The sequence below is a fragment of the Vipera ursinii genome, assembly GCF_947247035.1.
Source record: "Vipera ursinii genome assembly, chromosome: 1".
Classification (NCBI taxonomy): domain Eukaryota; kingdom Metazoa; phylum Chordata; class Lepidosauria; order Squamata; family Viperidae; genus Vipera; species Vipera ursinii.
In genome coordinates, this window is record NC_139512.1 from 275509299 (window position 1) to 275525616 (window position 16318).

Here is a 16318-nt window from a genome sequence, read left to right on the forward strand (position 1 = left end):
TGCATTTTAATTTGAACGTAATTAAAACTAAATCTAAATAGGCTATTTCCCCAGGTATTTTGTATTTTTTTCCTCTTTTTTTCCTCTTTAAAACTTAAGAATTCTGCAGCTATTTTAGGAGGAGATCGGTTTTTCATATGCCTGGAGCTTTAGGCCCTACAACTTTTTTAAGTTAGGGTGAGGTATACCTCCATTTATAGATGAGAAGTTCTCACCATTCTCATTGATATTCACTACAGTCTGCTAAACTGGCTGGTGATTCTAATTTCTGGCAGCTTTGTAACACCTTTTTAATTTATTGCTGCTCTGTTACACTAGGAGCCAAAAACAGATGAGATAAGGCAGCCACCCTTACTTGTGTATCTGTTGTCATCACATGTCAAGTGAGCTTAAGGATATTATTTGTCTACACAAGAGTGGACAGCTAAAAAGAACAAAGCTATCTTCCTCTTCACATGGACTTGATACTTGAGGGTATTTTTTTAAAGTAGCACATCCATCATACTGAAAGTTTGATTAAGCCAGTGAGAAAATTACTTAAAGGATTAGAACTGCAGCTGGGCAATAACAGAGAGAGGTGAAACTTTGCTTCTTGTCCAAATATACATTATGGATGGATTCTCTATCATGTTGCCTTTAATATTTTGAATGATTCTTTAAGTTAACTATCATAATTTTTATACATACGTGGCACTTTTAAACGCTTTAATCCAATGACAGTGACTGAAATAAAATTTAACAAATGAGATACAGAATCCCAATGGAATTGACACAATAATTGGCAATGTTCTGTCCTTTAATCACAACCACAAACAGCCTTGCAAAGCAGGTGCTGAATGGAAGAGCTGATCCTAACAGTGACACTGTTGGGCTTATTCATTGAGTGTATTTTGAACTTGTGCATCTATCCTCAGTTCAGCTTGAGATATGATATTATCTCTTCTACAGATATATGATGAAATAGAAATCTTTCCTTTGAGCATCTACCATGCGCATCTTACTAAGCAAGAGGATGTAGCTGATTTTGGTAAGTAAGCAGTTAGCTGAATGAGGAAACTCTTTTAAGTACTTGCTTGGTTGACTTGGTTAGGCCTGTACTTCTGTTCCCTATATTATTAGCCAAGGATATAGTGTGTCTTTGAAGTCAAGAGTTCTGTTTAGCTTTCATAGAAAAGGCTTTGATGGAATGAAGTACCCAGGGCCTTTGGATAAATGGAGCCAAAAGAAACTATAATAAGAGTGATTTGGTTTGGAAGCTAAAAAAAGATGTCCTCTGTTGAAGATACTATGTTACAACATTGCAAACAATGATATTCTGCCATTAGTAATTATTTTACTTTTATGTTATTGCAGATGTATACAATGTTAATGAGATGCATTATCTTAAATAATATAAAAATATATCCTTACTATGTAATTGGTATTGAATACTAATTCTGTGTACCTCTTTTTAAGATGGTGGTAATGACACATGCTTATAAATCTGATTTTTTTTAACTCCAGGATTTGCAGTCAATGTGCAAGTTGATGAACACCAGCATCTCACACATATCTTTATAAGTGATATTCTTCCTGATGGGATAGCTTACCGAGAAGGTTTGTGCTGTCTCTCATTTACATTATTTTCTAATGCCTACGCATGGCTGTAAACTAAAATAAGCCACCTAAAGTACAAGTTATAGACAGGATACAAATATTCAAGGAAGGATGGATGGGTGAATGGAAGGAGGAACCATTTTATGTCTTTCTTTTTTGGCGGTGGGTAGGTCTATCAAAACTTTCTTAGATTCTTAGCACCAACACGGGACGGTGTTTGTTATACAGATGGACAGCAAAGCATTACGCGGAACTCTGGATTGATTGATCGATTGAATTTATATGGCAGTCTGTCTCACATGTGATTCTGGGTGGGGTACACAATTAAAATATAAAACCCAGTCATTAAATTCAATTAAAAAGGTAATGGTAAAGGTTCCCCCCGCACATGCGTGCTAGTCGTTTCCAACTCTAGGGGCCGGTGCTCATCTCCGTTTCAAAGTCGAAGAGCCAGCACTTGTCCGAGGACATCTCCCTGGTCATGTGGCCGGCATGACTAGACGCCAAAGGCGCACAGAACGCTGTTACCTTCCCACCGTAGTGGTCCCTATTTTTCTACTTGCATTTTTACGTGCTTTCGAACTGCTAGGTTGGCAGAAGCTGGGACGAGTAACAGGTTCTTACTCTGTTACGCGGCACTCGGGATTCGACCCGCCAAACTGCCGACCTTGATTGACAAGCTCAGTGTGATAGCTAAAAACTACAATAACAAAAAGATGGGAGAGTGTAGTTTAAACGTATACATAGTGCACAATGCCATTTAACAGGCTGTATACTTTCATGGGATCCCCAAGCCCAACAGCAAAACCAATTTTTGAGGGACTTCCAGAAGATCAACTGGATTGGGGCCAATCTTACCTTGAAGGAACGATATGGTCCACCATAGCAGAAAAAGCACTCATCCTGAGTCTTGCCAAGTGAAGTTCCTTGGCTAATGAGACCCACAGTATGTCCCTCCCGCCAGACCTGATAACATGGGTCAACGCAATTGGGGATAGGTGGTTCCTCAAATAATTTGGCCCAATGCCATGTAGGGCTTTAAAGGTCATAACCAGCACCTTTAGTTTGACTGAGAAGCAAATTGAGAGCCAATCCAACTCCCAGAGCTGAGGTGTAACATGTGCAGATTTTGGAGTACACATAACTGCCTGTGCCACTCCATTCTGTACCAGCTAAAGCTTCTAGATACTTTTCAGGGGCAGCCCCATGTGAAAAATCCTCTTCTCCTCCCTACCCCAATTTCACCCCCATATATGCTTGTTGGGAAGCCGTGCTAAAGACTTGTTCTCCAAAAAGCATACTCTCAGCAAGCAGATAGCTATGCATTTATTGTATATGAATAGAGAAAACATGTTGAGTGAAATATCATCTACTTCATCTGGCTGAAGTCACTCATTTCAGCAGTCCTGTCTAGACAACACATTGAGTTAAATAGAGTTTTCTCTCAGTAAATTAATTGTACTATAAGAATATTCAGAGAATTTCATCTTGCCATATCAAGCTATGTGTTTATGTTTCAAATTGTTATTAATTCTCTATGACAAGGATGTTATGATCAAATGCTATTTTTCATGGCTGTTGAATCCACTCACTTCTTACATTCCTTTATTGCTTTATTGCCCATGTTCCCAGGGATTTTGTTCAGTTTAACTAGCTTTATTGTACTCACTGGATGAAATTCTAAGCTAAAAAGGAAGGGAAGGCTTTTTAAGAAAGTAGAATTTTGTCCATATTTATTTGGGATCAGAAGGTCGGCAGTTTGGCGGGTCGAATCCCGAGTGCCGCATAGCAGAGTGAGCGCCTGTTACTCGTCCCAGCTTCTGCCAACCTAGCAGTTCGAAAGCACGTAAAAATGCAAGTAGAAAAATAGGGACCACTACGGTGGGAAGGTAACAGCGTTCCGTGCGCCTTTGGCGTCTAGTCATGCCGGCCACATGACCACGGAGACGTCCTCGGACAAGCGCTGGCTCTTCGGCTTTGAAACGGAGATGAGCACCGGCCCCTAGAGTCGGAAACGACTAGCATGCATGCGCGGGGGAACCTTTACCTTTACCTTTAAAGCTGAAAAAGGGATTTAGGCCAGTAGCTTTTTGTCCTGGTTCACTGCCTAGATTGCTTTATTAGATAATGGAAAAGTTACTCTCCTATTGTAATTTTAACTTCTTTTCTAACAAGCAGGATACTTTCTTTATGTAAATCTTAATTTTTGCAAAACATTTGTTGGATTTATTGTTTCATCACAATACATTCCATAAACTTTCATGTGGTAAGATTTAAAAAAAATCATTTCTTAACAGTTTGTTACAATATGTTTTAACGTGCCCTCTTTCTATTGTGTCTTCATGTCTGTCTTCTGCTTTTTTTCTGCTCCCAGGCTTGTGTGTTGGGAATGAAATTTTGATTATAAATGGAGAATCTGTATCTGAGCTTGACCTCAGGCAAATGGAATTGTTGTTCTCGGAGAAAAGCGTGCAGCTAACATTGACCACAAATCTCAAAGGCAATAAAAAAGCATTATGTACTTCTTTGAAAGATGGTATCGTTTCCAAGGATGCAAGAAAGTTCTTGCCCCCGCATAACCAATCAAAACTCTTGGAGGAATTTCTGGATAACTTCAGAATGAATACAGCAAATGGTAAGATGATGCTTGAAGTTTTACGGTGACCGTACCTGCATACAAAAGAGCATGTGCAATATTTTTAACGCCATTTCAACTTTTTCTTTTTCAATAAACACAGAAACTTTTAGAAAATAATGTTAAAACATATTTGTATTTTTATAAACAACACCTTCATAATGGGGGCTATAGAAGTATTATGCATTTTTAAATGAAAGATCCATTAATTGATTGATTGATTAATTTTTAGTTTTGTTCTTGGACCAGTTTTTCAGATATTTCAAGATTTTGACAGGACTTTATAGATCTTTTGTTCTCAGGGAAAACAGTATGGATTCAAGAAACAAAACAATAAATCCATGATTTGTCTTCTATATAACAAAATTAATTCCAATAAATAGAAGAGTGGCATATAAAAACATGTAAAATATATGTGTTATTTTTATTCTGCAACTTAGGGAAAAGAAGGCATAATTCAGAACAATATATATATATAGTGAATTACATAGTTGCTACCAAAAACTTTACCGAAAGTCAGCATGCTGTTGTGGTTTAAACTGGAACCAACAAAAACCAAGTTTAAGTCCATTTGATTGCTAAGCTTATTGCAGACATGTCAAACACAAGGCCCAGGGGCCGGATCCGGCCCATGAAGTGGTTTCATGTGGCCCACGAAGCCATCCTGGAAACAGTAAGGGAACGGCCCCCACTGCCTTGGCCCTGGCCCAGAGACCCTCCTTCTGCCAGAAACCCTCAGATCTGTCCCACTCCTGCCCAGGCCCCCATAGGCACCCTTGATGCGAACGATGTAGAGCTGGCCACACCCACCCAGTAGGCCTTAAGCACTTTAGCCACACCCACCCAATAGGCCACGCCCACCCTGGCTATACCCACCCGGCCCCCTGAGGGCAACCGCAATGCTGATGCGGCCCTCAATGAAATTGAGTTTGACACCCCTGGCTTATTGGGTGGTGTTGAGTCAGTCACTCTATTTCAGCCTAGTGTGTCTTACAGAGTTGATAGAGGGGTAACCCTTAACGTCTATGTTGCCTGGATCTTTTAAGGAAAGGCAGGATGTAAATACAATACACCAATAAATAAAACAACTTGGGAAAACAATGTTGCCATTTTCTGCTCAGGATTACAGAAAATTACATATTTAAAGAGTGTGTGGCAATACAACATGTCTTAGAATAACATCTGTGGTTGTGACATTATACAGCACTGCATGTGGATAAAACTTACCTTGCAGTGTTTTTAATGAGATTTAGGTCACGGATGGGATGCTGTGAAAATATCCACCAGTACAATTGAAAAGGTGGCTGATTAGCACTTCCTTTCTAGCCGCTTATCTATGAAAAATTGCTCCCCAAACCTGTTCTTCTGTTAATGTCATAAATAATTGCAAGTTAAAGATAGTTTTTTCCTCCTTTGCTGGTGTGTCAGTTTCAGTTGCTGATTGACTGAAAGAAGAGGGGATTTTCTTAGTCTTTCAGGTAAAGTCACATAGTTCATGGTGACTTGGTGTGTATTTCTGTGCCTGCTCATGCTTGTTTTGAAGCCATCAGGTTCCTACGTCAGTAGGCACAAGTATCTTCCATTTAATGTACAGCTTACCTTGATAAGTGTAATTGAAATTTGTCTTTTTGAGGACAAGTGATTCATAATGCTAACACTTCTAAAGCATTTTGCAGACTAAATTAAGTACAGTATGTCATTTCGAAGGGACGCGGTGGCTCAGTGGGTTAGGACGCTGAGCTTGTCGATCAGAAGGTCGGCAGTTTGGCGGGTCGAATCCCGAGTGCCGCGTAGCAGAGTGAGCGCCTGTTACTCGTCCCAGCTTCTGCCAACCTAGCAGTTTGAAAGCACATAAAAATGCAAGTAGAAAAATAGGGACCACTACGGTGGGAAGGTAACAGCGTTCCGTGCGCCTTTGGCATCTAGTCATGCCGGCCACATGACCACGGAGATATCCTTGGACAAGCGCTGGCTCTTCGGCTTTGAAATGGAGATGAGCACCGGCCCCTAGAGTCGGAAACGACTAGCATGCATGTGCGGGGGAACCTTTACCTTTATCTTTATGTCATTTTGATACCTTTTTTTGGCTGAAACTTGAAAATGCTTTGTAGAAACCTTTTTGTTTCTAGTAGGTCAAGGAGTGTAACTCAAGACTTCATGGATGGAAGTATAACATCCAAAACGCAAAGAGATACTGTAATTAGCCACGTTCAGGCATCGACTTGAATGTGTGAGGGCTCTTATGCTGGGAAACATGGGCTTGCCCTGGTATGAACATAGTTACTCCACGTAGGACTAACTGTGCAAGGCCCAATTGTACAGATAGCAACATTTAAGTTTTTCACCTGTTCAGGCAAAAGTCTGATAAGGATATTGCTCAGTTCTTCTGTTTTGTGGCTATTATCGAGCCTCGTGGGCCCGACATTCAGTGGGGGAGGCGGCCTCTCACGCTGGCCCCTCACCACCATGCCCTGCCTCTGCCTGCCTCCCCGTGGGGCCTACTGCCGGGCGGCCATTGGAGCTGAATAAGGCAACCTCTGTTTGCTCGTGTTTGCTTCCATTCGAGGACGTGTATTGACAGTTAGTGAGTACAGTGCCATGTCCAGTTCTTCATAGCAGATATCTGCAGTGTATGCAGAATATTTTGCAAACTAGTCCTTGAAGCAAGGTTAAAAGTATACTTCATTTATAGAAGAGAAGGTTTAATAGAAAGGATGTCAGTCATCTTACACAAAAACTTTTCAGCAGTTTCAGCAGAAGGAAGCAGACTCTCTCTTCTCTGGAAATATTAAACAGATGTCGTTCTGACAGGGATGTCATCGCTGCAGCTTCTTATACTGAGCAGTGTAAAATGTAATTTTTGTAGTGCTAAATATGAAAAATCACTAGAGAGAGGTTTTTGAATTGATAATTATAAAGCAACTTTATTAGGTCATGTTTAAAGTAAAAACTTGCTTGCAAAATTTAGCGTACAATAAGTAGTATTTATCTCGTAAAGCTATTCCATTTAAATGAAATTGGAGTATAAAAGCTGCTGCCATAAAGTGAAAATTACGGAATTAATAAATCGTAGTTCATTATTTAGGATTTATACTCAGTTTATTAGTCTGATATTATAGGTAGTCATTACCTGGCATATTTAACATGTTAAGAGCACCTGCTTTATAAGTAGTGACGCTGATCTTCTAGAATATCTCTTTGTAATTTTTATTTGTCTCCATATATGCTGTTATAATCAAAATCCGATGGCTGTCTCATTCAAAGAGCAGCTGAGGTAGAGTGTACCATGAACTAGAGGCCACATCAATGATTGGGAATGTACATTTGTTAAAAAGTCATATTTATCCGATTAATTTAGCATATAGAAAATGCTTTTACAAACGGTTTATAATAGAAACAAACCCCAATTGGTTTTCTGTTTTCCCTGCTCATATTATTCCTCAGTTGCTGCCCTGGTTAATTTGCAGTGACACATCAGCCTAATTCTTACAATCTAACTTTGAAAATATTAATTTTGATTAATAGTGTCCTGATTTCCTATTCCCATTTTCTAAGACTACGTTCTTAATGGACGAAAATGCAAGAATTCCTATTTGTTGATCAGATCAAAGATCCGTTTACCCTTGATGTTTCTAACTGCGAGTACCAGATGTTTTTAAGAAGCACAAAAGGCTGTTAAGGCCATTTTTTCCCCATCAGACCCCTGAGAATTTAGTGTTTATATTGTAGCAAAGAGGGGAGATTTTCTTTCCCCCCCCCAACTTTTTTTCCAGTCATGCAGTAAATTACAAAAAGTTTATAGTAACTGACAAAAAAAGATTTGTTTGTAACAAATACATGGCTAAACATAAGGTTATTTCTCTATTCGCCATAAGGTTATTTCTCTATTCGCATGCCAAAGGAATTATTATAACTCTTAAAACATGTATTTGTTTGTGATAGAGATAATTAGTGAAGGATACAAGAAGGAGTAAGGATTCAGAGTAGGGATAAACCATTTCTTGGTAGTGTCAAGAGTGGATTTTGGGGTGGGGAAAGAGACATGGAAGAAAATGAAAGAAATTTTAAAAAAACTAGACACAGAAGAAAAGAAAAAATATATATGAAAGAAACTAGAGTGAAACTAGAATAACATATGGATAAAAAAAATACATGAACATATACAGGTTGTCCTCAACTTACAACAGTTCATTTAGTGACCATTCAAAGTTACCATAGTGCTGAAAAAAGTTATTTATAAGTGCTTTTGACACTTACGAATATTGCAGCACCTCTATGTTCATGTGATCAAAATTTAGATGCTTGGCAACTGATTCATATTTATGATGGTTGCAGTGTCCTGGGGTCATGTGATTGCTTTTTGAGATCACTTTTAGTGATCAAGCAGAGTCAATGGAGAAGCCAGATTCACTTAACAACCACGTCACTAACTTAATTGCAGTGATTCACTTAACCTGTGGCCAGAAGGTCATAAAATGAGTCCCAAATGAAATCCCAATGAGGTGGAAAAAGCTTAGTATACTTCCCACCAGTTGCATAATTTATTTTATTTTAATTGCATTTATATCCCGCCCTTCTCCGAAGACTCAGGGCGGCTTACAAGCTTAGCAGTAATGGCTCTGACCCTCATTGAACTCATGGGTCTTTTAAGCATATATAAAAAAAAAAATAAAGCAAAAGCGGGTCACTTCAAAGTGGCTTAGGTATTGGACAGTGATTGGTTTTGGGTGGTGATATGGGAGAACATTGGTAGGTAAGGATGCTCTGTCCATATACTGTGACTTTTTAGAAGTTTGATTCTGGAACCAAAAATGTGTTGTGCAAGTTTTGTTGTCTTCAGTTGCTTTCTGTCATTTTATCTCATTTTATTATATAGATGATCCATAGTGGATCTTCCTGTGGTAAAATCCTGGGCTGTCTGTCTTAGATACATTCTGGAAAGATTGTTCTAATATTCTTGAACTAAATTATTTTTACACCATCTTGGTTGTGAGAATGGGACTACAACTTTCAGTAACTTACACCTTTCTTTAGCCACCCCTGGTCTCGAGGAGGAGGAGAATAGGAAAGAGAAGGAAAAGGAGTACTTTATTTACTTTGCACCCAATCCCCAAATCTATTTGCTTTCTGAAATGTGCCCCTCTTGGAGGCAAAACTGTTGATGAGAAATTTGGGAGGCCTTTCCTACATTTTAGAGTATGGTTTTCAGCATCCATCTTGAAAGCCAAGTATGGTCTCTGGCCTGAAAAAAACAATGATATAGGTCTGGTTTAAATTTCACCAAGAAACATATTGAGTTTGAGTTAGAAGTTGAGGGCTATTCCCATTCTCTCCCTTCCATCCATGATATTCCATTCAACATCTGGACTGCCTTGCAAATTTGAGTTTATAGATCCTTCAAGAACGGAATACTCAACATAGTCAAATTGCCAGTATATCTGATTCTAAGATGAACTGGCTTTCTCTGCCCTTCCATCCTGCTTCACTGGTGGCAGCAGTGTAGAAGAACAGGCAAAGCCTGGGGGGTAGAGTTAAGACAGAACTCAGCCAAAAATCAGTAAAGGTAAAGGTTCCCCCGCACATGCATGCTAGTCGTTTCCAACTCTAGGGGCTGGTGCTCATCTGCGTTTCAAAGCCGAAGAGCCAGCGCTTGTCCGAGGACGTCTCCGTGGTCATGTGGCCGGCATGACTAGAAGCCAAAGGCGCACAGAACGCTGTTACCTTCCCACTGTAGTGGTCCCTATTTTTCTACTTGCATTTTTATGTGCTTTCAAACTGCTAGGTTGGCAGAAGCTGGGACGAGTAACAGGCGCTCACTCTGTTATGCGGCACTCAGGATTCGACCCACCAAACTGCCGACCATCTGATCGACAAGCTCAGCGTCCTAACCCTCTGAGCCACTGCATCCCTCAAAAATCATTATGTGTCCACAAATTCTCCAAGTATAGCCCCTCCCTCCCGCTGAATTGCATGAACTCTTGTCTAGGACCAAATTAGTGCTGACCATTAGTTGACCAGATTCTTGTGTATAGGCGTGAGCAGTAAACCTTCTGAATTAGAACTTACAAAGTGGTAACACAGAGAATCAGAAGTATGTTGAAAGGCAGCTTATGTGAAGGTATTTGGTGTTGGAACAAATGGAAATTGTTTATGAGCAAACATTGCTGAGAATCTTGCCCATGGGGACAAGCAGAGTCTGGTTATTATGATGAACAGAGTTTATATTGAGTAAATGTACAGAACTTTTCTTTTTTGCAGTGTTGAGCACTAAAAGATCCTTCTTTGAAAACAGTTTATTGTTTTGAACTATTCACATTTCAGCTCTATCCCGTGGAATAATTGGTTCTGTAATACAAAGGAGATCTTCCATTCTTCTTCGGTTACTATATTTCTCTAATTTCATTCTCTGTGTCCAAGTAGCGTAGACTCTGACTCTCTCACCAGCATGATCTAAAATAGAAATAATTGACTGTGTACTTGCCCAGTTTCTACAGTGGTAGGGCATACCTAATTTTACTTTGCCATCTGCTTTTATTTTTAGTGCTCCATCCTACTCCCCTCTTATTAGTGTCAATAAAGTGAAAGGCAAGGCACCATTTTCTTTACCGAGAGGGCAGCTTGCCATCTATTCTTGATCTTTGTTAACATATTTTTGCTGCTGTGCAATAGGGCACTAGTTCAAATGGGTGATGTTCAGAACAGAACTGTAAATGATGAGAAGTTATTTAGCAGGCTGATACTTAAAAGCACATTCCCCATTCCTCCTTATGCCTCATTGCAGTTTTCTTGTCATTTGCAGAGAAAAGAGGGAGTTGGTAAGAGCAGTGTAGGTAAAGGTAAGGTAAAGGTTCCCCCGCACATGTGTGCTAGTCGTTTCCGACTCTAGGGGCCGGTGCTCATCTCCGTTTCAAAGCCGAAGAGCCAGTACTTGTCCGAGGATGTCTCCGTGGTCATGTGGCCGGCATGACTAGACGCCAAAGGCGCACGGAACGCTGTTACCTTCCCACCGTAGTGGTCCCTATTTTTCTACTTGCATTTTTACATGCTTTCGAACTGCTAGGTTGGCAGAAGCTGGGACGAGTAACGCACTCACTCTGTTATGCGGCACTAGGGATTCGACCCGCCAAACTGCCGACCTTCTGATTGACAAGCTCAGTGTCCTTACCCACTGAGCCACCACGTCCCTATAGCAGTGTAGATTAGCATGCAATTAAAGCTTTGTTAATTAAATGGACTAAAAGCATCATGAGAAGTTGCATCTGTTTATAGCAGTGGTGTCAAACTACTGGCCCGCAGGCCGGATGCGTCATGGCGAAACTGCGTCCACCCCATTGCCAGCAATGGAAAAAAGTCACGATACGTCACAATACTACACATGACATTGCGAGTTTGACACCCCTGGTTTATAACATATAGAGAGATCTGTTTCCTCCTTAAAAGAGAGGTGCATTTTCTTTGTTTCTTATTTGTTTTCTTGACCTCCAAATTTGATAGCAGAGCCTCGGAAGCATGCATACAGTCTGCTTTCTTCAACCTTGACTATGTTCAGATACTTATCATATTGCCACGTTCGTTGCATGGTTTTTATTTCTATGGAGGTTTAAAGGATTGTGTTTTCTGATGTTTTCATGAGCTTTCTCTCTGCTGCTTTGCTCATGACCCCATCTGTTCATGGTGTGCTCAGTATTTAATTGAATAATTGATGCTGAGGCTAACATTTTGTTCTTTTTGAAGTTTGATGTTACATTATCTTTTCCTTGAATGATAGTGAACCATATATGGGTTGTCAACACAATACAACATAGTGACATTCATGTAATTAAATTGGCAGCTCAAAACATTGGTGCATATGGACATGGATGTAGACAAAATGCTAAATCATTTCAGTTTCTCTGGAGTTGCCTGGCATTCTTGCCTAAACTTACTGCAGCGAACATATCCGTAAATACATTGTGCATATACCAAGTCCGTTCATTCTAATCATTGCATGATACATCTCTTGAAGAAACTAATATGAAATTTCTTTTCTTTTCATTTTTGATTGGCTACTAAATCCAAGTTGCAAATTTGCAATAATCATTAGATGGTAACAAAGTCTCAGGTTCTCTGCTGCCCTCTAGTGGTATCCCTGATACTTGCAGCCCCAATCTGGTAGCCCTAATGGAGATATGTCAAACTTGCGACATCATGTGACGTCGCGCAACGTATCGGGACGGTTTTGCTATTGCCAACAATGGGATGGGCACCAGTTCCGGATGACGCGTCTGGCCCGCGGGCTGGCAGTTTGACAACCCTGCCCTAACCTAACCCATATTTTTAAATACAGACAGTTGTTGACTTACAACCAGTTGCTTAGCAACATTCAAAGTTATGACAGACACCTCCCCCAAGGTACTTAGAACTCAGTTCTGAAGTTCCAATGGCCAGTTCCCCCCTCCCCATGGTCAAATGACGATTTTGGGCACTTGGCAACCTGCCTTCATTTACAGACATTTGCAGTGTCCCACGGTCAAATAAGTACAATTTAGTTTTATTTTTGTTTTATTTTTTTGCTGAAAACCTGTGTTAATTTCCAATTTTCTGCAAAAATGCCCCATAGCAAACAATGGGCTTGCTTAACAAACATGGCATTCATTTAGCAACCATAGATTCTCTTAACAACCATGATGATTTGTTTAATAGCATGCTGTTTGATGACCCGCTTTATGACTATCATGACTTACGACTGTAATAGGCAAGTTCCTTTACAATCATCAGTCCACTATATATATATTGGCAAAATATTATTTTTCTTCAGATTTTATCCTAATTGCTGCTACATAAGCAAAGCAGTAATACAAAGAAGGAAGCCAAGGTTCTCTTCCCTCTTCTTTTGGGCCATTAATAAGTTTAAGATCCACAGTAAGTTTTAGGACAATGTGTTCATCCAAGAAAATAATTTTATATGTATTGTGCAGACATTTGTATTGGATGTTTTCTTCAGCCAGCACACACTGTACCACACTGTAGACAGATGATGTTGAGTAAGGCAAGCTTTGAAGTAGCAGACCAAATATTTGTATTACTTTGCATGGGATTATTTTAGCTGGAAAAGCCAAGCAGATCTTCAGGAGTCTACGTTTCCTGAAACTTTAATGAAACAATTATATCTAAATGAAAGAAAATACATATTTCTTCTTCTGATATCTAACTTTTTGGCTTTTCATTTTAATATAGATTTCAACCATGTGCCTGATGTTAATGGAAGTCTAAAAAGAAGCAACACAGATGGCATGCTGGACCAGATGCCAGAGAAGGAGAAACTTGATTTGCCATTCAGGGTAAGAGCACTGCTTAAAAGTTAATGCAGAAAGTATAGAGAGATATGGAAGGCACGCGGACTGCTTTTGTGGATGGATTTGCACTATATTTGTACATGCAGACACACATCCATATGCATATCCATGGATATGCATACATATACATATATAGCAATAGTACTTATATACTGCTCCACAGTGCTCTTACAGCCCTCTCTAAGCGGTTTACAGAGTCAGCACATTTGTCCCCAACAATCTGGACCCTCATTTTACCGATCTCGGAAGGGTGGAAGGCTGAGGCAACTTTGAACCAGTCAGATTATCAGCTGGCAGTTGGCTTGCAGTCAGTGCTGTATTCTAGCCACTGTATCACCCCATGGCTCTTATATATCTCTTTGACTTGTTCGAGGCCAATGTGGCTTAATAAGATGTTGTACTAGAAACAGGGAAACCCAGTACTATTCCATCCTCAACCACAAAAGCTCATTGGTTGAATTTGGGCCATTCTTTCTCAGCCAGCCTACCTCACAAAGTGGTTGTTATGAAGGAAAATAGGAGGAGGGGCCATTATATATGCTGTTTTAAGCTCTTGTGCAAAAAAGGGAAGGTGTAAGTCTAATTTCCTGCATCAGTATTGTATAAGTAATACAAGTTTGATGTAGTGGTTAAGGTGCTGGTTTAGAAACTCAGAGACTGTGAGTTCTAGTCCTGCCTTAGGCATGAAAACCAGATGGGTGACTCTGGGCCATTCGCTCTGTCTCAGCCCAGTCCATCTCATAGGGTTGTAGTTGTAGGGAAAATAGGAAGAGAAGGGAATATTATGTACGTTTTCTGCCTTGACTTATTTTATAAAAATAATAAAGGTGGAGTAAAAATCTAATAGAATTAAATATAGATGATAAGCTATTGAGGTCTTGGGCTAGTATGTTCTAACTAATAACACACTGCTTATTAATTGCAAGTACTTTAAAATCACCAGGCTGCTGCTGACTCCTTGCATATTTACACCTGTTTTTTAAATTATTGTTAAACCCTATATTGTTTTTGTGTTAATTGTGCTGGGAAAAAATGATTTATTTTTAAAGCTCAGATTCAGTTACTGCTTTTGCATACATCAATGTTGCGAAAATATCATCACCATCAATGAAAAAAAGAGTCCTTATTGCATGTCAGGTTCCGTTTCTTCTCCATTATACTTAAAAATGATGGAACAGCAACAAAAACAACCACAACAACCACAACAAAGGAATTCCCTAAAAGGAGATTAATTAAACACCTGGGAGTGCAGTACATTTAAAAAATGATTAAGGTTTCTACTAGAGGAAGTGGAACAGTATTGTGTTGTATCACATTAATTGTAAAGGGGATCAGGAAGAGATAGTTATTAGATAAAGAGTGTATTTTGGAGCAGAAAGTAAATTCTGATTGTTACAGAATTACCTTGATCCACTGCTTCTTCCTTCAAGACAAGCAGAGTCGAAATTTATATCAATTCAGTATTATCCACACATTGCTGTTATATTGGCACTTATTTATTGTCAAGGAATTCTGAGGTTTTGGACCCAACCCACCCAAAAAATGGTTCTTTGGTCCTTCAGCATCCTGAAATGTCCTGTGGGATGTTATTGCCTTAAGACTCTTCAGGTTTCACCTGCATTATATGTTCTGAGACACCCAAGTAAACTAAAGCTCTAAAAAATTAATAAAAGCTAACAAAATGAAGCAATTCATACTTATATAGGAAAATAAAAACTAATACAAATGAATATAAAGATAAAAAAATCAAAGAGAAAGCTAAAAGTGCAAGAAAAGAAAAAAACTCAAGAGAAAATAGAAAAGAAAAAGAAAGAGAAAAAAGAAACTTGCTTCCTGTATTCCTGATAGCAGTTATAAGTACAATTACAAGTTTACCTCTTAATAGTAAACAAAAATATTGCCGTAAATGTCCACTTTGTCTATTTTAATTTCAAATTATTCTAAAGCACTTACTCCAGAAAGCAATCTTTCAAAATTTTATCCATTTTAAACTTTCTTACTCCTATTCTTTATTAAGTTTTTTTGCTAAGAGTTTTTAAATCTTGCTCACAATTGCCTGAACTATGAGGATGTGTGGCATTAAATTTGATAAATACATAAATAAAAAATAAACTTTTAAAATCACATATTTTATTTTGTAATCTAGAAAGAATGTTAACTCAACAGGTGGAAATCTTTTATCCTGCCACTCAGAAAATCTCTTTTTAGCTGTAAATAGTAAATTAATTACATCCAAAGGGTTGAAGATAATGAGGCTTATGCAAACCTTGTGTCTATATAACCTGCTTTATGGTTGTGAGCTGGATAGTAATGGTAACAGTTTGTTAATTGATTAAAGTTATAAGCATATCAAAGCAAATAAAAGTAAAATACTGGATCAAATTTCAGGGTAAACACACCAAAAATATAGTAATAAAACACATAAGTGGTAAATACAAAGAATCAGTATTCAGACAAATACATCACCTTTACATGATTATCCCATCTTTTTAACATGCTGGATTGAAATCCCTTTTCTAAGCTGCTCAACTCAGAAGCCAACTATAAAAAACTCAGTTTCTGCAGTCTACTTACAAGGAGCAGCTGTCTGGAATGCAAGTGGGTTATCTCACAATTTCTCTTATCTAGAAAGACTGTGCCACAGCCAACATTCATTGTATGATCATGGATCTCCACCACAATGCTATCTGCTTTCCTTCAGGTACACCTAGTCTGCCATAAATCATCACCAGGAAGCAATTCACATATTTAA

The 16318-nt window shown here is 38.9% G+C and overlaps 1 protein-coding gene across 2 annotated transcripts in view; it reads left to right on the forward strand.

Annotated features, from left to right (window-relative positions):
- TIAM2 (TIAM Rac1 associated GEF 2) overlaps nt 1-16318 on the forward strand; it is an 83818-nt gene that overhangs the window by 33843 nt on the left and 33657 nt on the right. For both annotated transcript variants that reach the window (XM_083348115.1, XM_083348116.1), the window contains exons 11-14: nt 949-1027; nt 1504-1596; nt 3971-4231; nt 13448-13551. In XM_083348115.1, the coding sequence (XP_083204241.1) occupies nt 949-1027; nt 1504-1596; nt 3971-4231; nt 13448-13551 (537 nt within the window). The remainder of the gene's footprint in view (nt 1-948; nt 1028-1503; nt 1597-3970; nt 4232-13447; nt 13552-16318) is intronic.